Below are 24,582 nucleotides of genomic sequence, written 5' to 3' on the forward strand. Positions count from 1 at the left end.
AGATTGGTCAGGATTGTTCATTAAATGAAAAAAGTTGATATCACAGCTGTATTTTTACACACGCACACACACACACACACACACACACACACACACACACACACACACACACACACACACACACACACACACACACACACACACACACACACACACACTGTATTTGAAGATATAAACAGGTGACAGAAAAGAGATGATGTGGTGTCAAGTATTTACATGAGATAAGATGACTTGCTCTAGCAGATAACTACTGTATGAATTTTCCTTTCATAACACAAGAGACAGCTGGAGAAACTAAACATGTATAGCTAAATACATGTCATTTTGTGTTTATTAATACATTTTGTCTTTGGTAAACTTTTGGATGATCTTTTTTCTTTCAACTTTCTTTCATCCAATATACATTTTTTTGTGAAATTGCTTGAGCAAGCTAGGTCAAAAATAACTCACAATGCCAATGAGGTAATTTCAGTTGAGTGGAACTGAACTCAGTTAAGCTCAAGTGAGTCTTGTGAGGGGTGGAAGGTGGGAGGGATACATACATTGAGAGGGAGAGAGAGAGAGGGAGAGAGAGAGAAAGAGAGAGAGAGAGAGTGGGAGCCCCTGAGCTGGCATGACGACTCTTGGAGCTCTGACAGGAAACTTTTCTTCTTGTTGCTCCGCACTTCAGCAGCAGCAGCAGCAGCAGCAGTCTTCAGACTCCAGCAGAGCTCCATCGCTTTCAGCAGGAGTTTTTACTATCTGAAATGCACTTGACTGGACTCTGCGGGGTTTACGGGAGCTTCTCATCTCACGACTGTTTACCTTCATTTATAGCCTGCGCGTCACTGAAGATCTTCACGGGGAGACTTGTTGTTTTTTAGGATACATTTTTGAATCAAATGACATTTATTTGCCTTTAAGCGACACTGGACGTATAAAGATGGAGACGTTATTTTACCTGCTTGCCGTCATGGTGGCCCGGTTTAGTTTGGGTGTCGGATATGCGGAGTCCAGTGTTCAGACTGGACAGAGAGCCGCGAGCAGACACAGGTAGGACCAGCGCACGTGCGTAAAATGTTATTAACCTGTTCAATTTAAGTTTATACCAGAAACACAACCATGTAAGTTTAAAGTCTCGCTTGGAAAACTGATTTATTTTATTTAAGGTTGTGATGGCGAGAGCCCCAAATAAACTGTTCATGCCTGGTGCCTAAAGTGAGGTCCGATGCCCTTCTGGGGTCCTTTAGAGGCTTCTGGCGGGTCCCTTTCTAGCAAAATGTGAACTAGTTCAGGGCTACTTAATTGATTAGTTCATCAATTGCTAGTGACAGACTCTCCAATATGAGAATGTGTTAGTCTTCATGTCTTATATCATTATAAACTTAATATATTTGCTGCTGTGAGACAGAAAATGCAATCTAAGAACATTATAGTGTGTCTAAAAATGAATCCATTAATTGAAAAGTAATTAATTGACAGTAATAAATACAAATTAATCAAACCTGCTAAAATAGTTTCACTATAACTTAGATAATTAGAAATCCTAATTTGATTATGAATTAACTTTGGAATAACAAACATCTTCCCATGTGGGGCACCATGCTCTAATAAGTGTCTCCTTCTGAGTCCATAATGTACAAATATAATCAGAGCACCTCATTTAGAAAGAAGATTATCATTTTCAGAGGAAATATCCTATTAGTGTTTAGTTCTGTTACTCAGCAGGGGCCCTGAAAAAGGGGTGATGGATGTAGAGGGTGGGGGTCTGATGATTCAGGGGGCCCAGATCTGGACAGGGCTTATAGGGATTATAGATATTTACTGTTTCAGGGCCCCAAGTGAAACGTTTTCAAGAGGCCCAGAGTCACTAGCAGCACCCCTGTCAGCCTTGTTGGAGGGATATTTATCATTCTGGCAAACAGCGCCTTCCTGTCACGTAGAGGTGAACGGGAGTCGGGAGTCTGATGAGTTGCAGGGATACTGAACATGGGACACCGTTATCCAAAAGACTGAAATTGTACTTAAAAAGATGCAATTTTTCACTATATTGAAGATTTTGACTTGAGTGATTCAGATTTCTACACTCTCTCCCTACACACACACACACACACACACACACACACACACACACACACACACACACACACACACACACACACACACACACACACACACTCCTACAGATTTTGGATCAGTGGCTGAAACTATACTGTCTTATTTTATGGGACTGTAAGGAAATCATTTCGATCTTATCAACTGTTGATTAATAGTCTCATAAATTAATGATGGCCGCCGGGGTCCCTGCTCATAAAGCTGTTAATACCGTCAGCAAGCCAAGACATGTATGTTTTTTATTGTGCTGTTGCAGCCCTGGAGTGTGTTATTAGCATGTAATTGAGCTTCTGCCTGAGGGGCCAGTGTGTGGATGACCCCCGCACCTCTATGGACAGATGTGCGTGTGGCTTGTTTTTGTTCTTGTAAATGAATGAATGAGGAAGTTTTGGCAAATTAACTGATTATACATGTACGTGTGTTTGTGTGTGTATGTGTGTGTTTGGGAGTGATTAAAAGGGGTCACAGCAGAATGAGTGACAGAGTCTACAGTATCTCTCACATGTGGTATTTGTCTTCCTGCATGCCTGCATGTGTTTGTACTTAGCGTGGTGTGTATGTGTGTATGTAATGCTGGCCGACTTCTGGGAGTTGAGCTCCTGCAATATGAGCTTCTATCAAGTTTGTCTCCACATCAGAGCACAGTTTGCTCTTGCTGCTGCCGCTGCTGCTGTTGCTCCCTGAGTGATGAGACATGGTTGGTTGGCCTCTTTGGTGGATGTTGAAGCTGAACCGTTGAAGCTACTGTGGATGAGGCAAAGTGGGAGGCGTGCAGAGAGGAGAACAGAGAGCAACACATAGTGAAGGAGGAGGAAAAAGTGCAAAGAGTTGATTGATAAAATGGAAGGGAGAGATAAAAAGTCAAAAGAAGGAAGAGAGAAAACAAGAGAAGCAATCACAAGCAGAGATCTAGAGATGGCAAGAAAGCTAAGTGAGAAAAGGGATGGGTCTGAAAGAAGCAGATGACACAAAAGACCGAGTAAGAAACAAAAAGAAAGATAAGACAAAAAAGAAACCATAGAGATGAGGGGGGAAAAAAGAGAAAAAGAAGATCTGGAGGGATGAGAGAGCGAGCGAGCAGGCGTGACAAGAGAGGATGAAAGAGCGAGAACAGGCAGGGAGGAGCGACACAACAAGAGAAAGAGCAGACTGACAGAAGGAGAGAGAGAACAGAGGGTCCTTAAATGTCTTCCCCCTGCTGAAACCAGTAGGCTATGAAGTAGTCAGCATGGCTGGGTCATGACGTACACACACATAAACCACACACACACACACACCACACACACACAAAGTGACGCATCAGGGAGAACAATGCGCTGGCCCGTGGCAATGCGGTTTGCCCCTCTGACATCTGTTTGAACTCAATTGATCTGTTTTGACAGATGTGTGAAGTATTCCATAAGTGATAAAGGCTGCTGAATGAACTGAAGACATGCAGCAGGGGTCTAACAGGGAGCTCAGGAGGACCCAGAGCTGTTCGACACATCTCCTGCCAAAATTTCAGAGCTACACGTCATCCTATCAGCTTCAGATAGGAGCAGCATTTTTGACTGTAGATGCAGGTGGACTGCTAGTCTGTTTTGGCTCCTGGGTGGTTTAAATAAAAAGACATTAGATCACCACTGGAGGGTAGCAAGGAGTACTTACAGAACATCATCAACTCTCTCATTAATCATGTTTATCTTTTGTTTAAAATTTCTCACTTACTCTCCCCTGTGTGGCATTAGCGTCGGGGTCCTCCGTGCAAGGCACACAACTATAACAAACATGAACTCACACAGGTTCGTTAGACATATACTTACGCAGTCACTGGCGCAAATATTTGATTTTTCTGATGTTGTGTTGTCATGTATTTAGATTACAATTTGTTTTAAATAGGTTGTTTGTGAGACGAAGAGTGATGATTTGTTGATGAGTGATTAGCTGTGACATTCGTTATATTAATGCCTGTAAATGGTACACATTTGGCCTGCACACTGCACCACCTCACACGAATAGCGAGAAGATCAGAGCAGAAGTTGTGTTGCAATATCCAACAAGAAAGCTTTCAAGAGGTGTTGTTCACACTGTATAAATATATCTTTTGAACCTAGCTAAAGTGGAGTATACAAGGCAGATCAACACTGATTTTAGAGGAAACATCAATGTTTAATCTCAGTCCAACATTGATTCTACTGGCTTTTAAGAACAGAGTGCAAGAACTAAGAAAAGAGGCCGAGATCCCAGTTCCTTGACTGTCAGATTGCCTCTATAGACCAGGCTGCACTGCGGTCACAAGCCATTAAAGTTGTCAGTATGCTTCAAACAAATTTGTCAGGTGTACTGAGGTGAGAAAGTTGGCAGAGTTTGACCATCTCAGGCTTTCTTTTCTCATTCTTCACACAACTGCACTTTTTGTGTGTATAACCGAGTCTAACAAAATGAATGCCTTCAAAGAGAGAATGTCTGAAAGTGTGCGCCCCATTTTAATCCCCATTTATACGATTAATCACGCCTTTCTGCCGTTTAGGACGTCAGGCTTTCCACCTTGCCTTCAAGTTTGGCCATTTGGAGCACAACTGAAACCATGCTCACTTTTTCCATGAGTTTTTCTGTTAGTATTGCTGTTTCGGGCTACATACAGTATGTAACAACAAGCACATGCCTATTCTGTTGTCAAATGGAGTTTTGGAAATGCAGGAGGTCTGAGCAAAATAACTCCTGGAATACATTAAACACACCACAGACCAATATATATTGTAATAGTGACAGAATATTCAAAGAATTACTGCTAAGAGTTCATGGTTAATCATTCTGGGCATTGAGAGGAAATAATTGTCAGTAATTTAGTTTCTCTTAATAATTGCCTCTTAAGCAAGTTAATAAATGTTAGTGGTTCCAGTGCTGTTTAAGAAGACTGTGGTTCCACATGTTGTGGTTGCTCAGAATCGTAACTTGCGTGCAGAAACCGAATGTGGGTCAGTAATGTTGCCTATAAATGTGCCTCGTATCCGTCACAAGCAAAATAATCACATCTACTGGGAGGTGACGTGCATAAGTCAAGTGCACATACAGTAGACTGCCAGTTACGAGCTTGTAACTTCTAAATGTCTTCAGTGAGTTGATGCCTAATGACTTAAAAATATGAGATGAAAGAACATCCAGGTGTTCACTAAAGTGGACATTATTGAAGTACAAGGAACACTGGCTTTGACTGGATTAGTCACTGATTTTAAGTCTCTGTCTGTAGATAGATTTTCTCTCAAGGGCCACAATAAGGTTGAAATGTGTGTTTTTGAGTGAAATGGCAAACGTTGTAAACATTAAGTATCAGCAGCTGATGTTGTTGCTATTGTAGCATGCTGGCTTATGCATTTAGCTCAAGTAGCTCAAGGAAGTACAACCCAAACACACTAAGAACCTGTTTCTTAATGTTTAAATCTTAAGACGCAATTGTGTAACACCTTTTAGAGCCTTTTATGATTTTCCTACAATGTACTGTAATATGTTGTTTTTTTTTAAAGTATGGTCTCTACATTAGTGACAACATACCAAAGTGCACCAGTATGTCGCCAGGCAATTAGACTGTAACAGGATTGTCCTCTTCTCAACCAAACCTTGGGAAGAATCCAAGTTCACTCACTCTTTTTGATTTTCTGCTAATTAGGGCAGCAAACAAATCTCCTTATTTATGGTAATGCAAATGTGGGAAAAGGAATCCATTCCAGTCACAGCTATTGTAACCTAATTGCCATAGTTCCCAGTATGCACTGCACTGAGAAAGCCCTCTTTACCTTGTTTGGATAAAGCTGCAATACTACAGAGATTTGGATCTCTTCCCAATAGCCATCCTATCCAACCTCATGACCCAATAGCCACACATCTATCCACACATCCCACTAAAAAGCTCCTCTCTACTTAAGAAGAATAAATAGATCACGATGAAACTTTTTTGTACTTCAGAGTAACTAATAAAGTCTTACCTGTGTAAATAGTCTGCACTATTTTCGGCATCTGTGATTTTAAGGCTTTGAGGGGACTTATGTTTCAAACGCACGTCTCCATAAATGGTTAAAAATCAAGTGAACCACAAAAAAAAAAAACCCCTCCAGACCACCGAACACTGACGTATCTGAGCAATAATGCTAAAGCAAATGGCAGTATCGTGGACATTCTCTGTATATCTTTGTGACCGCCAGGCTAAACAATCAGAGTGAAGTTTACACAGTCACGCTGTCCCTTGAAGTTGGAACAGGTCCAAAAGGAAAATAGTATGTGTGCGAGTAAAACTGCATTTCAAGACTCAAAGAATTTGTGTGTGTGTGTCTGTCGGTCTGAGATCACTCAAGCGTGAGGTGCACTCGAGTGTGTGTGTGTGTTGTCGTCTGTGACAGCCTGTGTGCTTAACTGTGTGTGTGTACAGGGGTATACCTTTACAAGGACGTTGGAGGGGTGCTTGACCTCAGGGTCACAGATCAAACATTGAGGCACCACCCTTTTCCATTGAGCTCATTCAGGCCGCTGTCGAAGCCTTCCCTTGAAGCTAAATGAAAGATCCAGCAACAATAGGCGCCGCCAAGTGATTTCTTTGTTTAGGTATTAGACCTCAGTACCCCATTTTCTTTCTGTCATTCCTTCCTCCTCCCACTTACCCTCTATGTCATTTTTGTCACTGACTATTCAAGTTTTACCCACAATTCTTCTCTGCAGGACACACGCAGAGATGCTTTCGAATAAAATGATCCTGGTATGTGTGGGTTGAGATGTCAGACTGCGCCTTCCTGCTTGGCTATGAGGTGTTTGTCTGCTGTTTTATGTCGAGGTAGATTTTATTGGGGAGTAAAGTGATGCTCAGACAGGTGCAAGAGTTCCACTCACGCTGAGTTATGGCTCTATAAATAAAAATAAGACATACAAAGGACATTTTACTGCTTGATGCCTGAGGCAGAGAAGGAATGAAGACGGTGTTTGTATGTGTCTGCTTGTGTTAATTAACATGCATGAAAGTGTGTGTAGGCTTGTTTTTTTGTGCTTGTTTGTGTATCTGTTTGGATATGCATCATCAAATGCGGTAAATCAAACAACTCTATGTTAATTACAATTCATATGCTACCTATTTGATTGCTTCCTTACATGCATCTGAAGACAAAGATCGAGGATGAAGCTTCACCTCACAATTATTAAAGGTAACTGTCCAAAGGTAACAAAATCTACCAACCAGTACCGCTAAAGCTCACTAATTGACTTGTTACACTTTTTATGTTACTTTGTTTGTCTAATCTGTACAGACACTGAAGCGTAAAAAATGATGGTTTATGGTTTTACAAGAGTTATATGCGTCCGTCTATTTCATGGCGGTGAGCAGTAAAGTCTCTGCTGGTTGCCTGGCAATATCACAGTAACTAGATTTCAGGAAGTTACAGCATCCAGTCAAGAAATTGTAAGGAGTAAACAGACATATTTTAATTATTCAGCTTTTTTAGTTGCTTATGAAGGTATTCTTTTACCTTTGGACAGAGCCAGGTTGGCGATTTTGCTGTGACCAGTCTTTATGCTAAGCTAAGCTAACCAACTGCTTGCTGTTGATGATATAATATAATTGAGGTTTAAGTAAGTTTTAAACAATTTGAAAGTTGAAATTCACTTTAAATAAATCATTGTGCTCTAGTTTTACATTGATGTCTTTGTCTGCTGCTATCTGAGAAACATTCAGCAAATACATAATGTAGCTATAAACATAGTATGTGCGGGAACTGCACTGTTTATGTGCAATGTTTTCCTGTGTTGCTGATATAGTAAAGGAAGCGGGGAGATTAGCTGCTGAATATGCCATTCATGGGAGACCACACATACACACCCACACACACGCACAGATGTTCCCGGCCTTACCAACTTCAAGTTGTAAGGTGCAAGGTATAGATTGTAATTGTAATGTTGAATTAGCATCAGCTCATAAAGGTACAGTATGTTTTAGTTTAAGGTCTTAATACATAATTGTGTGTGTGTGTGTGTGTGTGTGTGTCTACATGTGTTTCTGCATGCCCTGGCGCCTGCGTGTGTCTTGCAAATGCATGAATGCCTTTTTTCGGCTGTGTGTAAAATGATGTGTGTTTGCTTGTAATTGTATTTTACACTCGTGGAATAGATGCCAAGTTTCGTTAGTGGACTTTCATCTGAGCGATTTCTCTCTGGCCATTTGGATTAATGGGACTTTATTGGATTACTGTTTGGAATGCTTAACTGCATGCTGGTTAGAGTGAAAGAGAGAGAGAGAGAGAGAGAGAGAGAGAGAGAGAGAGAGAGAGAGAGAGAGAGAGAGAGAGAGAGAGAGAGAGAGAGAGCGAGAGAAGGGCCACAGGGTTCGGAGCTGAAATGTTGTTTTGAAGGTGTCACCCATGAAACAGGAAACATGCTTTCAGGCAGGGCTGCAAACAAATTCACTATACTCTCTTTTTGGGTGAAGGGCGTATGTCTGAACACAAGCACACACACACACAAATTCACAGACACACTTGCTCAGTGTTACACTCATACGTCGTCACCCTCTTATAAATATAAAGGCTCCTCTTATGTATTTCAATGAAGTGAAAATCCCATGATGGAAAGATGGAAAATAAAATTGCTGGGAGACGGTATGTAAGTGTGGGTGTTTGGAAGCTGCAGAGATGGAGGGAGATGTGTGTTTGTGCATGTATGCATAGATGTGCGTGCATATATCTACATCTGTGTCAGCTCAGCAGTGAAAAAAAAGCTTGATGGTTAGGCTTATTTACACAAAACGCAGTGTCTGTTCTCCATCAGAGGAGATAGGGTGTGAATGTTGCCAACTTTATGCTTTATCTGCTGTCTGTGACCCTGAGCATCAGTAAGTCAGGATAATAGATTGGCAGAGCTGGTTCACTGAATCACTGTGACAAAAACAACACAGTGGGACTACAGGGGAAAGAGGCAGAGCTGTTTTGATTTATTATCGCTGTCTGATTTTAGATGTTCCCTATCTCCGCTGTACTCTTCCAACTTCTGATGAAGATGTTAGATTCCATGTGTCTCAAAAACTTTGAGTCTTACAAACATAGTATAACAAACAAACTGCACAACAGGATAACCCTGAAAGCCCTCACACAGCAATAAGGATCACTGTGAACCACAAGACTCTGGTGACATGAAAGTGCAGAGACAGCTGTGTTTAGGAGGCACTGACGCTGGCTGATTTCAGATGTATGGTGGCAGAGATTTGCTCTGAATCATCAGCGCCCCAGGCTCTGATAGATATGTTAAACGCAATATAACTAACCACAAAGTGGAAAGCAAAACGTAATGCAATTCAGTACGTAGCGAGATGAGGTCATGTGGATTACTGTGATGAACCGCAACTCTATTGGAAGTACACATAAGGGGTTGCAGCGCTGTTTGGATGCATGAACAGAGGAAGGATTTCAGCCAAATGACATTCAGTAACCAGTCTCGTGTTGACTGCAGGCTGAGCTGAATCCTCTCATAAATAGTATTAATTTCAAATCAGCTCAGCATCGTATACGGTCAAGTTAAGACAATTATATCTAAATAGCCCAATATCAAATATCACAAATCACAAATTTGCTTTGCAAATTGCTTTGCAATCTGTATAGCAATACAACATCCTCTATAATTAGACCCTTGATTCAGATGTGGATAACCAATGGTTATGTGCAATCTAAACTACAATGTTTATTCATAAAGCATCATATCCAAAAATGCATACTACTATGCATTTTACTACGTAAGTCTCATTAGTTAAAGAAGCAATACGGTATACCATGAATCACTTATATTGAAAAAAAGTCGAAGGGCTCATGCAAGGACAGATATTCAGTAATTCTTTAATCAGTTATTCTGATATTTGTTGAATAGCAGATTGTGGAATTATTATTATTATTTAAGATAGAAGAGAGACACAAGATTAAATGACTTTAAATGACTAAACTACATGATTTGTCATATATATATTAAAAAACAGGTTTTTACTTACCTCTAGTGACACCATGTTCACAGACTGTTTTGGTTTTATTTGCTATGGTTTTGAGACAACCGCCTCTCTGATTTCTGCAACTCCAATTATCCCAATACAGTGGTGGTGAGGGCAATTTTGTGTTTGTGGTGCTCACAGTATTGAAAAATTGGGAAATCAGGAAACCATCAAAGAAACGGTCTGAATGAAAATTCTTAACAGTGTGGTCAGTGATTATCCTGAGTAATGAGGAACACTGTTTTGGAAAGATATGTCACTATAAATCAAATTAAATGTAGATTTTTAATTTCCGTGAACACCAAGTGAAACCAATCCAAACTAAATTGCATTTACCACCATTTTAATGTGCTGGCAACAGGAAATCTCAGAGACTTAAAGGCAAATAAAACCAAAAGTATTAGCATGACAAGATTTTTTCCCCCCTCTCTGTCATAAAGGTCAACCAATCTTTTCATAAATGTTCCTCATGTTCCTTGAGGAAAACCTTTACAGGAGAGTCTGACAGCTAATTAGTCCCATTCACTTTCCCACGTACAGTAGCAGCAGGAACAGGAGGTCACGAGGGGTTGGGGAGGATCGAAACATGATAAACTCCTTCTGTCAGAAGCTCTGGAATGAAGAGGAGGATCATGGTACTTGGGTCGGGGAGAGGTGTAATCAAAATGAGGGACATAGAGGGGGGGGGGGGGGGGGGGGGGGCAGAGAGAAAAAACACAAGTTGAGAGGACGAGAAGGGACAGACATGGGTGGGGTGAGATAAATCAAAAGAGACAGGAAGAGTGAGAAAAAAAAGAGTGGGATGGAAAGAAAAAGTGAGATCCACACAGACAAGGACAGCGGAAAAAACATCATCGCCGTCAGATTGTATTAATTACATATTTTGGTGATAGGGTATTTTTTCAGTGCGTGTTTCGAAGTTCATTCTTTCTGCAAAGGGTCATGTTAAGTAAATGGAGTTACAGACAGAGTGACAGACAGACAGACACTGACACAGACATGAAGACAGAGAGAGGAAAGCTGCTGATTGACTTTTCAGCATGAAGGAACTCCTTGTGTGCTCCAACTTTCATCCATAAACCCGCCATAGTTCTGCTTAGATGAATCTGAGAGTGACACTAATTGCCTATAATAACCAAAGGGGAAATAGCACTACTCTGGGATTCTGGGTAATATGAAAATGATGATAGAAAGCGACTGAAGGATGTCTGTGTCTTAAATCTATCCGCAGTTGTTATCAAGCGAGATATCTGAGTGCCAAGGGAGGTCAGCGGGGTGAGGACAAAGCGAGTTGCATGCAGACTGTGGGAGTATGAGGGGGTATGCGAGTTTCTTGTACTTCTGTCCTTTTGGTTTTGAACTTAAAAAACATGTTTATGAGGACATTTTTGTAATGCCAGATCATTTTGTGCAGCCTTCACATCACGGGGGTTATTTTTAAGATTAGCATTTAAGCTTTGGGTTAAAGATGGATTGTCCAAACAGAACGTAGCAACTGTAACTATGCACGACAGGCCTGTCAAGCTTGGGATTTCTCCACATGCTGAAACGATGTGCATGTGGCTCTAACAAAAGCAATATTCGGTATCGTACGTGTTTGGCAGATCCGTCTTACTGTTTATTTGGTTTGGGGAAATTTATACTCCAGCAACTCCGTCCAAATTTCCGTTACGATAGTGTCGCATTTGCAAAACTCATTGGTTATTCCTCATCCTCAAATACTTTTCTCTTGTAAAAGTAAAGCATATGAAAATACATTGAAGCATGCAGTATCAATCACAACGTTGGACACTTTTGACCAGTATATCTAACCACCTTGTTGCTTGTACAGTTATGATTATCTACAGTAAGAAACCATCCAAAGATCATTGAGATCGTTTGAATGTAGAATGAATAATACTGTACCATACTAAGACTAACTGGCTCTATAATGTTGTTCCCTTTATTTCCATGATCATCTGTGGGTCATCAGTGGGAAATAGCGTTAGCCACTTAATGTTACTTTATGTTTGTACCCATCATGGTGCATATTTAAAACTCTTTTACAGTCTTTTTAAAAATGAATCAGCTGGAGATGTTCTCAATCATCTCAGATTTAGTTTTAACTTAAGCTTGTGCAAACTGGATGTAACTTTCAAAATCTGCTTGTGTAAGTCGTCATTTGTTTATTTCTAGGTGAAATCAATGACCCATAGTCTTAAAGACTGTGTAATGGACTCATCAGGCCCTTTCATATCAAACCAGATGAAGCTTTTTCCAGCTACCATGTCCAGATAAGACAAGTTAGCTACCTGCCCAAAAGTAAACAAAAGACTGATGAAGATGGAACTGAATTTGTTCGGTGCAAAGAAACATTATACAAATGGGTTCATGTTACTTTTTGCTAACATGTATTTGTTATAATTCCTTGATATGCTGTTTTTGTATTTTTAACTTTGGACTGAGCTACAGTTAGCTAGCTGTTCCTCCTTTTCTATTCATCTTTATGCTAAGCTTTGCTAAACAGGCCTCGAGCTTCTGTTGTTGTTTCAGTGTAACAAGTAAACCCAGAAATACAGAGAAGTTCCTACTCAGAAGACTAAATTTGGAAAATGTCATCTTAATTGTTGCAATTTGGCGTTATATAAATAAAATTGAATTGAATAGAAATTTAATTTGGCTAAACCAGAATTCTGATGCCTCATATTAGCATTAGCTGCACTCTTTTTTGGGATTCTGTATTCCATCTCTTTCATCAAGCTATATGAAGGGGCTTTCTTCACAGCTGTTTCACTGTACATATGGGCATGTGAGTATTATTTTGAGACAGACTTGGAAAAAATGGGTATGTGTGCTGTAATACACAGAGAATAAGATTAACACTGATCGTCTGATCTCACTTTCATAATGAAAGCAAATGAGCGCCCAGATGTCCCAAAATGTTGAACTACTCCTTTAAAGATTAACATCCCAACAGCCAGTTCCAGACACACAGTCTTTAATTTGATTTCTAGTCAATTATTTCAAATGTTTGAAGATTAAAATGAAATTATCCATATCTGAGAGGCAAGACATTTTGTTATCTATATCACATTGTGTCCTTTATCAGATGGTTTGTGAAATGAATGTAACCAGTGGACGTTTTTTCACGAATATGCCATAAAAGCACTACATAGATATCTGTACGTGTATGTGTGTGTCCTTGTGTGGGTTGGTTGTAGGGAGTTAGAGAGGCACACAATGGTAGCCATTGTTCATAAAGTTATCCTGAAATCATCTGACATTTTCACCAGTGGACAATATCTCTTGAATGTTGCACAGAATAACAATCACCCCGGGGTTTGAGATACTGATCTCAAATCTCTGAAGCCCTATAGTCACCAGATGTTTGATTATTATTTTTTTCAACTCTTTCCTATTTTGCCTGGAAAACAAAGAATAGCAACAGAGGGCGTACCGTGTGTGTGTGGAACAGTGCATATGTGTGAGTGTATTTGCTGAGTTGGTGCCAATGTCTGACTGTAAACTTCTGGTAAAACTGCCAGTCATCACACTGTTATTCATTTGTCATTTCTGTTTCCTGCCTGTGTGTGCATGTGTGATCTCATAGGAACTGGTGTGCCTATGTGGTGACACGCACTGTTAGCTGTGTGATGGAGGACGGGGTGGAGACGTATGTCAAACCGGACTACCAACGCTGCACCTGGGGCCAGTGTCCTCGAGTGGCGTGAGTATCCATTACTCTCACACAACAGCTAACCCAGATGCGATGTTTTCTTCATATTGTCTCTGATTCACCGTCTCTGCCGTTGAAATCTAATCTGTATTCAATGTTACTCCCTCAACTTCCTGTCCTCAGTTCCACAGAAGTTTGTATCCTTTATGAATTTGTCTCCTCTCCCACTTTCCTGTCTGTGACTACTGATTTCCGCTCTTTTCATTTTTAAAAAAAAATTTCTTTTGTCCCTCATCCCTTGGAAGAGTTTCAGCAGTCTGGTCAGGAAGGTGCCTGGCTGTAGCTGTAGCTGTGCTGGTGTGTGGCCAGTTCATCACTGTATACATGTTCATCGCACAGGATTTGGCTGTTTAATCCCAGTTTCAAACTCACACAAACTCACAGACATTACTCTGTTTGAGCTCCAGTTCGCCTAGTGCACAGCTGGGAATATCCAATTTTACAAATACTGGAGCAAATTTACTGTAAATGCGATTGATTAAATGATTTTCCCAAATGTGGCTGTTATGATTGCAAGAAAACATCAATCAAGCCCTCCTGATCTTTTCCCTCTTTTGAAGTTTACACCATGTTGTTTGACCATGGCCTGGCTGCTTGATCCACATGCCTGCCAGGGGCCTCGGCCTAAACCTGGGCTATGCCAAGAATGAAGCCTACAGGGGTTCCAGGCACCGCAGTCTAGCCTCCTGCCCTATAAAAACAATCTCTTATTCTTATTCTGTCTCTTTCTTTTTTATGATTCTCCTCCTTTCTTACTTTCTAACTTAACACAACTCCTCCTCTCTCCATCTCTCCAAGCCCTGCTTTTGTTTTTCCTCTGAGAGTATGTCGGATCCCTTTTTCTCACGCTCTCAGAACAGGGAGCTTGGAAGATGAAATCTTTTCTATGGCACAGAAAACGCTTTGTATGCTATACCTACACAGATGCTTGTGGGTTGGCATAAAAGAGAGCAACCTGCTAAACGTTCACAGTCAGGGCTTGTTATCGTGCCTATGACGCTGTCATAAATCTTTATTGAGACTTCCGGCCGATGCTGGTCTATTTATTGCATTGTTACTGTAACAGTGAGTCTGCTCAGTCACAGATTAATGATATAACTAGATGAGAACAAGCCAAAATAAACATTTTTTCCCTGAAGAATAGTACACCAGCAAGAAATTAAGATTTAGTACTGGCTAAATGTAGTTGGCTTCTTCTGGAAAACGGGACAGGAATAACATATAAAGTTTAAAAAGCACCCTTAATCCCATCCATCATCAGTAGATGATTTGTAGCTTTTTCCAGACTCAGTGCACATTCATATCAACAGTGCACAGTGGTGATATTTAATACAGAGTTCAGGGATCACTACGGTTCTTTGGCTCGGCTACCGGGATCACACTAAGTTGAGTCAGAACAAATAAAAAATCCAGATGACATTTTACATGTGAAATTTCTGTCTGATCCTTCAGCTACCGGACATATAGGAGGCCAAGGTATAAGGTGGCGTACAAAATGGTGACAGAGATGGAGTGGAAGTGTTGCCATGGTTACTCTGGGGAAGACTGCCACGACGGGCCAAAGGGAACCACTGAACAGAAGGGAGTTGAAACCAAAGAAGGTAGGAAGGATTTTTTATGAAGTCAAAAATTGCTTGCATTGAAATATGGTTTTGCGTTATCGAGATCCACGTTGTACGTTTTGTGTGAAATGTGTTAACTTCACTCGGACATGCTGAGAGGTTTGCATGTTTTTCCATGTGTATCCTGTGAGGCTTCCCTTATAATTCCTGACTGTTAAGGAAGTCAAAATGCAAAGCAAAATGACTTTGAAGTTGATTAGAGACAGCACATAACAGCACAAAAAATAACCATTTAATGTTTAAACTCTATCAATCAAAACAAAGCCAAAAAACCCCCATTAAAAATAACACAAGAGAATAAATAACTGTAAAAAGCAGTCGGAAATGAATTGAATTCAATTAAGTATGAAATACGTACTTCACTTACTCAACTTTTTTTTTTTTTTTATAGGAATGAAAGGTAAAGTTCAGGGGAAAAAAACATTATCTTTTTTATTATTTATTGAAAGTTTAACACTCAAACATAATCAGTTTCATCAGGACTGTGTGGGTGTGGTTTGATTAGATTTTGTTAACAGTGCTGCTAACATAAGCAAACAATCCCACAACTGTTATCACATTTTGACTCAGATGTGGCTAAAAACAGACGGGTAAACGGAAAGACATGACATCACCTTTTCCCAGCTGGGTCCTGCCCTGTTTTGGACCCTTTTTTTAAAATGAGGAAACACAAATACATTTGTCTTTTAAATCTAATATCTAAAACTGTCAAAACTTTGGCAGCGAATGCTGTATTCATGGAGCGTCACATCGCTTATAATAAAAAGCTGGTTGAGAAAAAAGGTTTTTTGGGACCTTTAACAACCAATCAACTAAACTACAGTGACTTTAACAATTGAACTAATTTTCACATACATGTTATTCCTTTTCTTGGTCCTGCAGGTGACAGTGATAAGGTCAGACAGCTGGAGGAAACAATCAATGGTCTGACCAAAGACCTCCACAACATGCAGACCACCATTCATGGCATAAACCAGAGGCTGTATGTGAATGTTTTCAATCCATCACTTAATGTTGTGTTCCTCATGAAGTGCATACACGTGCACCCCTTTTAAACATATGCTAGTTTCATACTGATATTACCCAGAACACTGCAGGATGTGCAGCACACTGTATATTACTAGTTTTTTGTTGTTTATTTCAGCAGGACAGTTTATGGAGGGAGGGTATGCTTGTTTATTAACATATAGTATATACAGTGATTTGTAATGAGGATAGGAAGATATACATAGTTAACAACAAACCCTTAATGGGGTAGGTTTTTTTTTTTTTTTTACTTAAACTGTGTGTACTGTGCAATCAGCAAAATTTAAACCAAGTATCCTCCCATCCTCTCCACACCTCTTTCCTGTGTACAGTCATTTTTAAAGCTATGTGGAAGTTATTCTTCCACCCTCGACTTTGATGCCATATATCATTTAACATATTCCTCTTATGAAGCTAAAACCTAAGGAAATCTCACCCCTTCTTCTGTATAGGCCTGGTCTAAATGGGGCCATTGTCCCAGCTGATGCAGCTCAGCCACACATGAAAGAAACTATCAACAGCATCCAGACCAAACTGGATCATCTCTATAACAGAACACAGGTAACAATATGTGTTTCTATGTAGACTTTAAATGACCAAGTATAAGGATAAATGTTATTAATCCATATGAGTATATTTGCTTGTTCAGGTCCATGATCAGACCCTGCTCAACATCAACAACCATCTGGTGAACGGAGGGGGCAACGAACTGGATGGAGTCTCCAAAGGAGGAGGAAATGGAGGGAACCAGCTGAACACTCTGAAGGAGGAGATACTGACGGAGCTGGAGAGAAGGGTGTCTCTGTCTTGCTCTTCCTGCCAGGTAAACCCCAATATATGAAAATCAGCTTAGTATAAGCAAGCATATACAATACTGACAATTAGTTTTGTCCATTTTTTATCTGTGTAATTTCTGTTTGTTTCTTTTCATGTGTGTACTTTGTCCCCTCTGAGCTTCTGTAAGTGATTTCTACTGGCTAAAGCAATAAAAAATATTGTTATTGCAGGCAGTAATAGAGAAAACACAATTTTCACATAAACCACTGCACTCACAAAAGATTAAAATGAAAATCAATACTGTAGAAAAGTCAATAATCAAGCAGTGAACAGAAGTTTTAAAAATGGAAAGCGTCACTAAGGCTAGCCACCAGAGGGTGTATTCGCTATTAAGGTTACATAAAACAAACTTTATTTGTATAACTTCAGTTTCAATCTGCCTACCTTTCATGTGCAAACATTGAAAATTTGTCCCTGGACCCAAACACATAAAAGGCTCCCTCTCTTAGCAATAGTACCACAACACTCTCCATGCCGGTTGCTCACAGTTGCTTTTCATCGTTTTAATTTCTTTTCTGTTGTTAATTGAAAACCACACCAGAATCTCAGTATTTTGTTCTTACTGGAGACAAAGACAGGCTGTGTAAACACTTTCCAAACCTTCCTGCCATATCATATGAAATCTGAAGCTCAAACATACTGTGAGAAATGATAAAAGTAGTAGCTTCAAACAAGGCTTTGGCCTCTGGGTCTCTGGGGCCCCTGACCCCAATAATCCATTCATAAGTCCAATACGAGCACAGTGCCTAAGTACAGTATTAATTTATAATTGTAAGGAACCTGTAAGGAAGTAAACAACCTTAGAGTTAAGATTAAAATTGCCTCTGCAAAAAAAAAAATCTTTACCTGAGTCAAATAAAATAATTTTTGGATGGAGAAACATTGTCAAAAATGTGTGTAATCTCTCTCCCCTTCAGGCCGGTGTGGAGGATCTGAGGCGCCAGCAGCAGGAGGACAGGGACAGGATCAGAGCCCTGGAGAAGCATATTAGCTCCATGGACCAGCATCTGAGGCAGAGTCTGGAAATTTCCCGCAGTGAGACTGAGCGCTCCAAGGCATGCTGCAACACTGTCACTGAACTAGAGAAGAGGATGTCTGATGTGGAGGTCCGGGTCACCTCCACTGCCAGCAAGTGTGAAGTCATCAAAGGTCGACTGGATAAAGAGCTAGCCGGGACAGGTGGAGGAAAGGGAAGGGTGACAGAGGACAGGTTTAACACCAGACTGAGAGACCTGGAGAAGAGGGTGAATAACACGGTGAGGAAGACGGAGCAGAGGTGTACTAACACCGGAAACAACATGAAGGACACGGTTCAGAGAGACGTCACACAGCTGCGCAACATGGTAGTGAGTCGGCTGGATGACCACAGCTCCAGGATTGGCAAGATAGAGCTGGAAGTGGCTGTTCTTGGAGACACAGTGACAGACCACAGCCGACGTTTAAGCCAGCTGGAGAACAACACAACCTTCCTGGACAGAAGGCTAACAGCAACCACAAAAATGTGCAATGAAACCTGCGGGCCTAGTGGAAAAGGCCAGAAGACTGAAGACACCGTGAAAACCCTAGAATGGAGAGTTGTGGCCAACCAAGACGAGATCCAGAAGTTTAACACTAGATTAAATGATTTGTCTGTGTCGGGTGACTCGCTGTCTGACAAAGTTATCAACTTAGAAGATGATGTCAAAAAAATAATTGCTGTGACAGGGAAGAATGGCGAACGCTTCAACCGGATTGTCACAGAGGTGGAAAATTTGGGCCGTGATTTTGAGGAGTGCTCTATATGCAGGAGTGTAAAGGATGATTTGCGCTTGCTCACCAACACCACTTTGACTGGCCTCGGCAGGTGCCAGACAGAACTAACAGATCTGCGGAGAAAGGTCAACTCGGGAGAAACCGTCTGCTCTCAGGTGTGCTCCAACCTTCAGGAGGAGGTGGGACGACTTAGAGAGGAGGTGGAGAAGTGTACGGGACAGTGCAAAAACAACATAAATGATCTGAAGGATCGCCTGGATGGTCACACTATCCACAGTGGTAGATTAGGAGGGGATCTAAAGTCCATCCAAGGAGAGATAGCTGGGGTCATGTCCACATTCAACTCCATTAATAACACTCTGAGGGGCCTAGGAAGGACCGTACAGACGCATGGGAACACACTGACCGATCTGACCAACACCAAGGACAACATCATCTCTGAGGTAACATTATTACTGCTACTAATGCTGTGATTGCCATGGCACTTTATGTATAGTACATAAAGTGCCATGTTGGCCATACTAATGCTGTGATTGCCATGGCACTTTATGTATAGTACATAAAGTGCCATGGCAATCACAGCATTAGCCTTTGTGACTCTTTAAATGGAAGTAATGCCTTCTCATGAAATCTGTCAGAGGTTGCCTATAAGCAGGGCACACAATTAGCACCAGACACCAGCAAAATGCTTGTAAAATATGCAAGAGGCTGGTAATTTAAACATTCACTTGTCATTTGGCTGGTGGACAAAAAAGTTAATTGTACACCCATAATAAGTTTCAAGTAGTTAAACCTTAAAAGATTGTAGAGGCCTGAATACGTAAAACTATGCAAGATTTCACAATAAGCAGACTAATAATCTACATGCGAGCAGCTACAGTATGTGAGGTTGTAATTAGGTACAGCAGTGCTTTATGCTAATTACTAACCTTCACCATACTAACATGCTCACAATCACAATGCTAACATGCTGAAGTTTAGACAGATATTTGGCCATAAACTAATGGGGGGGGGGGGGGTCAAGACAATTCATTTCTCATGGTGGTGCTAGATTGAAAGTCTAAGAAAGTAATTTGGATTAATTCCCTAGAAACTAAGAATATCTGTACATGATTTTGTGAAAATCCATCGAGTAGATACAGAGATTTTTTCATTGGATAAGTGATAAGTAACTTTAAAAATCAGTGGATCACCATGATAAGTGGGATTCATCCTCTGGGGACTATGAGAGTTGTTGAGATATTTAAATCTGGACCAAAGTGGTGGACTGACCGACAAGCTGACACTGCCATTCAGTGCCATACCCCCAGGTTGTGAACCACTATATTTTTTTAAACTTTAAATGTGCCCCTCAGAATTGAATAGAAAAGATCAAGCTACCATTATGATAATGGTGATGGTTGTATGTTGGTTTATTAAACTATACATAATCAAACTTTTCTTTACAGACTGTTAAAACAACATTATGTCAATCAAACATGCCTCATGGTTATCCAGACCACAGTGTTTTCACATGATATTATTATAGTTATGAAAATATTTGAGCATGTTACAAACATTTGAGTTTTCTAGACGGACATGGCTTAGATAATACTCCTACATATTTTTGTGTGTATACGATACCATAGGAAAATAAATCTTGGCAAAGGTGGAAAAATGTATATTTATAATAGAACTTTGTCAAAAGAAACTCATCCAAAATACACACATTAACTAGTTCTTACTTTCTCTAAAAGGTGGACAAGCTGGATAAGGAGCTGACGGATCACCTTGATGACTCAAAGATTCGATTTGGCAGCCTTGGCAAAGAAATCCAAATAATAAGGAGCAACTATGTGACAGAAGTAGGGGAGTGCCGACGGTCTAGCGATGGCCTGGACCGAAGACTCTCCAAGCTGGAGGGGGTGTGCGGACGCTTTGACTCTGTTTCAGAGAGCCTGGAGAGGATCAAGGAGGGCCTGAACCGACATGTGTCTGGGCTGTGGAGCTGCGTTAATGGACTCAATATCACAGTAATGTCTCACGGAGATCTTATTGACAATATACAGCATGTCCAGCTGGAGACAGTTCACTCCAACATACACAGCCTGAACTCTTCAGTCGTGGACTTGGTCAAGGAGTTCCACGATTTCTTCGAACAAGACTTCATGGGTGAGTCTCAGAGGACGGAGGGCATGGGATTTGACTGAGGGGAAGAGATAACAAGGGAGGCAAGGTTAGGGGATGGAAAAAAATAGACCAAAGAAAGAATCCAGACTGAGAAGAATTCACTTAAGAGCCCATAAAGTCTGCAATCTGTCTGAAAGAGGAGTTTTAGTAAACATGATGGTGAAAGGCACATCCTGAGTCCCACCAGGTTAAATCTGAGCTTTCTTGGCTTACTGTACATGTTTTTTATAATTGTACTTGGAGAGGATTTTCAGAAGGGTGTTTCCCAGCTGTGCTTTCTCACCAAATATTCCTCTACTCCAGGTCCACCTGGTCTGCCAGGTCCCCAAGGAGAGACAGGCAATCGTGGATCCCCAGGTCCCGTAGGACCCCAAGGGAGGGTGGGACCTCCAGGTAGAGATGGTCGTCAGGGACCAGTTGGACCCCCAGGTAAAGATGACAAAGATTTTCTTGGTTGAACATTAATGCAATTTAATTAAAAATGATTCACATCTAATGTAAATACACTGTGTGTTATAAGAATACAAATAAAAAGCAATAATACATTTGGATGTATGTTTAACCACTGTTTTTATTCTTCATCTTACTTCTCAGGTCTCAGAGGTGAAGAGGGTATGTGTTGTTCTTACTAAACCGCAGATGAAAGCTCTCATTACTGTTTGATCTCTGCTGTTTCATTTCACACTAACTCCTACTGTGTTACTCTCTTCCATGATCAGGTCCTGCAGGGTCTGATGCCCACGTACCACGCCTTTCTTTCTCCGCTGCTCTGACTCGCCCGATGAGAAGCGCAGGAACCATCGTGTTCAACAAAGTCTTTGTCAATGAAAATAACGCCTACAACCCCCAAACAGGTTGGCTGGAATTTGAATAGCAGCTGGTTACACCATGTCATTTTTAGAATAAATGTTTTTTTTATGAATTTATGTGAATTTAAAGGGCCAGTTCACCTAAATTAAAAAAAATAAAATAAAATATATCACTTACTTTTAGAGGTGTGTAGCCATGCAGACAGATTTGTCTGTTTTGAGATATCTCTCTTTAAAATGTTGGCAGTATTTTTTAAACATATCTTAGCGGTGGCACAATTGTAGCCAAAAATTGTGCCCTAGCAAATCAGTAGTCAGTGACACAGTTCCATGGAAACTTCGATAGCGATTGCTATCAGCAGATAACTTAATGTGTTTTCACAGCAATCAAAGAAATATGTCAGTTTAAGAGTTGTTATTTTCATAAATTGACATTCAACAGCAGCATTAATCTCAAGCTAGTCGTGGTAGCAGTTGCTAGTTGCTTATAAATATTTACAGTATAATTTAATTGACGTCAAAATGAATGAAAGTTACTGATCAAATAAGAATCCATGCAAACTTTTGTACACCATGAAAAATGAAGTCTGAGCTTCACAGAAAATACACAACATTTAGTCCTCCTTGTTCCCCTGTTTCCACCCTCCAGGTTATTTCACAGCTCCAGTCAGTGGGAAGTACTTCTTCAGCGGCATTCTGACAGGCCACAAGAACATGAAGATCGAGGCAGTGCTGTCCAAGTCCAACACTGGCGTGGCCAGAGTGGACTCAGCTGGGTATCAGCCTGAAGGCCTGGAGAAGCCAATGGCAGAGGCCAAACACATACCTGGAGCTCTGGCTGTCTTCAACATCATCCTGCCCATGGAGGAAGGGGACACCGTCTGTATCGACCTCGTCACTGGCAAGCTGGCGTTCTCCTCTGAACCCTTGACCATCTTCAGCGGGATGTTGCTGTACGAAAACATCTGATTTGATGGGCAATATGGGTGAAACTTTCAGCACGAGAGCATCTAATTTGTCTGCTTGGACTCTAAGAGACAGAGCCACTGGACACTGGACAGTCAGTGAGACTGAAATAACAGGAATATCTCTGAGAGGAAGACTGGATTCTTTCAGCAAGGAGAGCACTTCATTATATTTTACTTAAGTGCTAAGAAGGAAGAAAGAAGATTTTCCTTGTCAGCAACAGTTACAGTTTGTTTTGTGTTTCACAACTTTTAGGAAAACAACAAAGAGCAATTGTGTTTTTTTATTCTTTGACATGTTTCCTACAGAAAAAAAGCCACTGCAGGGTTATCTTATAATTCCATATTACATGCTGTAAACTTGAATTCTTTTGTGATTACTGCAAGATAGCCTTCAGGTCTCACGTATGTTAATGAAAGGAACTTTGGTAGGATGACAAAAGACTAAGGATGTGGGTTTTTTGTTTGTAATCCACCCACAGCATATCAAATATACAGAGGTTATTGCACACTCAGTTTTTTTTCTGTTTCTAATGTAGTTTCTTTTCTTATTACTAACAGTTTCAATTCGACCACAATCACAATTCCCAGAAACACAATGCTTGAATGCCAATTTTGTTGGAAAAAATGCAGCGTGATTTAGGCGGGAGAGGGGACTCAGTCCAAACCACTATTCTTTACAAGGAAATGCACAAATGAAGTCACCGACAGTTCAGTCGAGAAACCACAGGATTTTATAAATCATACAACAGCAAAACACAAAAGACCATTTTAGGACATAAGCTATGCCCAGAAACACAAAGGGGAGGAGGAGGATGGCCAGGGGGAAGAATGGGGATTTTTTCCCCCTGTGTCCTAATAAGGGCCATCTAAACTTTGTAGAGGATCAAGTATTTAAAGTTATGAAGCTGTTACTATCTGCTCATCTTACAATGGAATTTTCATTTAAAACTAACGACAACAAGTAATGCAGCCACACATACCTGTGTTTATATGCTACTAATGCTTTTTCTTGAACACACACACACACACACACACACACACACACACACACACACACACACACACACACACACACACACACACACACACACACACAAACACTCCCTGCCTTCAGAAGTCTAATTAAAATACCTCCAGGAGAAAACATGTGCACGATGTAAAGTTTGTAGATATTCTTGAATGGATTTGAAAAGGAACATTGCACATTTTCAGCAGATTATTCAGCAGATTTGGTCTGATGTTGCATTAAATTGAAATTAATAAGGAAATACGCCTCTTTTTTCCGCTGTGTTCAGTGTGGGAATGTCATTTTATGTGTTTCTAAACATTGTATAACCTTGATGGAATGTAAATATTTTAAGCAGTTTTGCCCATATAAGATTTTTATGAGTTACCACTTCACCTTGCCAGGTACTGTATGTTTTGTATATGTGTTTTCCACATGTGTGCCTCAAATACAGATACCCAGTTTTACACAGGTGATGTCAACAGTCTTGTTGTGTCTGGATTTTGTGCCTTTATTATATAAGTAAGTATTTTACACACTATTTAGCCTGCTTGGCAAATGTTGGCTTTCACAAATACACACAGCTGGGTTGACTTTCAG

The 24,582-nt window shown here is 40.6% G+C and overlaps 1 protein-coding gene across 1 annotated transcript; it reads left to right on the forward strand.

The window, feature by feature from the left end:
• Positions 1–601: 601 nt before the first annotated feature.
• emilin1a (elastin microfibril interfacer 1a) lies at positions 602–24,459 on the forward strand. Its single transcript, XM_062437592.1, has 12 exons — positions 602–1,032; positions 13,668–13,784; positions 15,246–15,394; positions 16,298–16,397; positions 16,894–17,002; positions 17,091–17,264; positions 18,196–19,473; positions 20,767–21,181; positions 21,503–21,628; positions 21,794–21,811; positions 21,919–22,053; positions 22,658–24,459. The coding sequence occupies exons 1-12, from the start codon at positions 923–925 to the stop codon at positions 22,975–22,977; spliced, it is 3,051 nt and encodes a 1,016-aa protein (XP_062293576.1). The 5' UTR covers positions 602–922; the 3' UTR covers positions 22,978–24,459.
• Positions 24,460–24,582: the final 123 nt, after the last annotated feature.

Source organism: Scomber scombrus, chromosome 17 (assembly GCF_963691925.1).
Source record: "Scomber scombrus chromosome 17, fScoSco1.1, whole genome shotgun sequence".
Lineage (NCBI taxonomy): Eukaryota > Metazoa > Chordata > Actinopteri > Scombriformes > Scombridae > Scomber > Scomber scombrus.

Bases quoted from the DNA above. Each gene is read 5' to 3' on its own strand.
- emilin1a (XM_062437592.1), top strand. From the start codon at position 923: ATGGAGACGTTATTTTACCTGCTTGCCGTCATGGTGGCCCGGTTTAGT. The intron at 13,785-15,245 runs GTGAGTATCCAT...CTGATCCTTCAG, and splicing joins GGCCAGTGTCCTCGAGTGGC to CTACCGGACATATAGGAGGC. The intron at 22,054-22,657 runs GTTGGCTGGAAT...TCCACCCTCCAG, and splicing joins CGCCTACAACCCCCAAACAG to GTTATTTCACAGCTCCAGTC.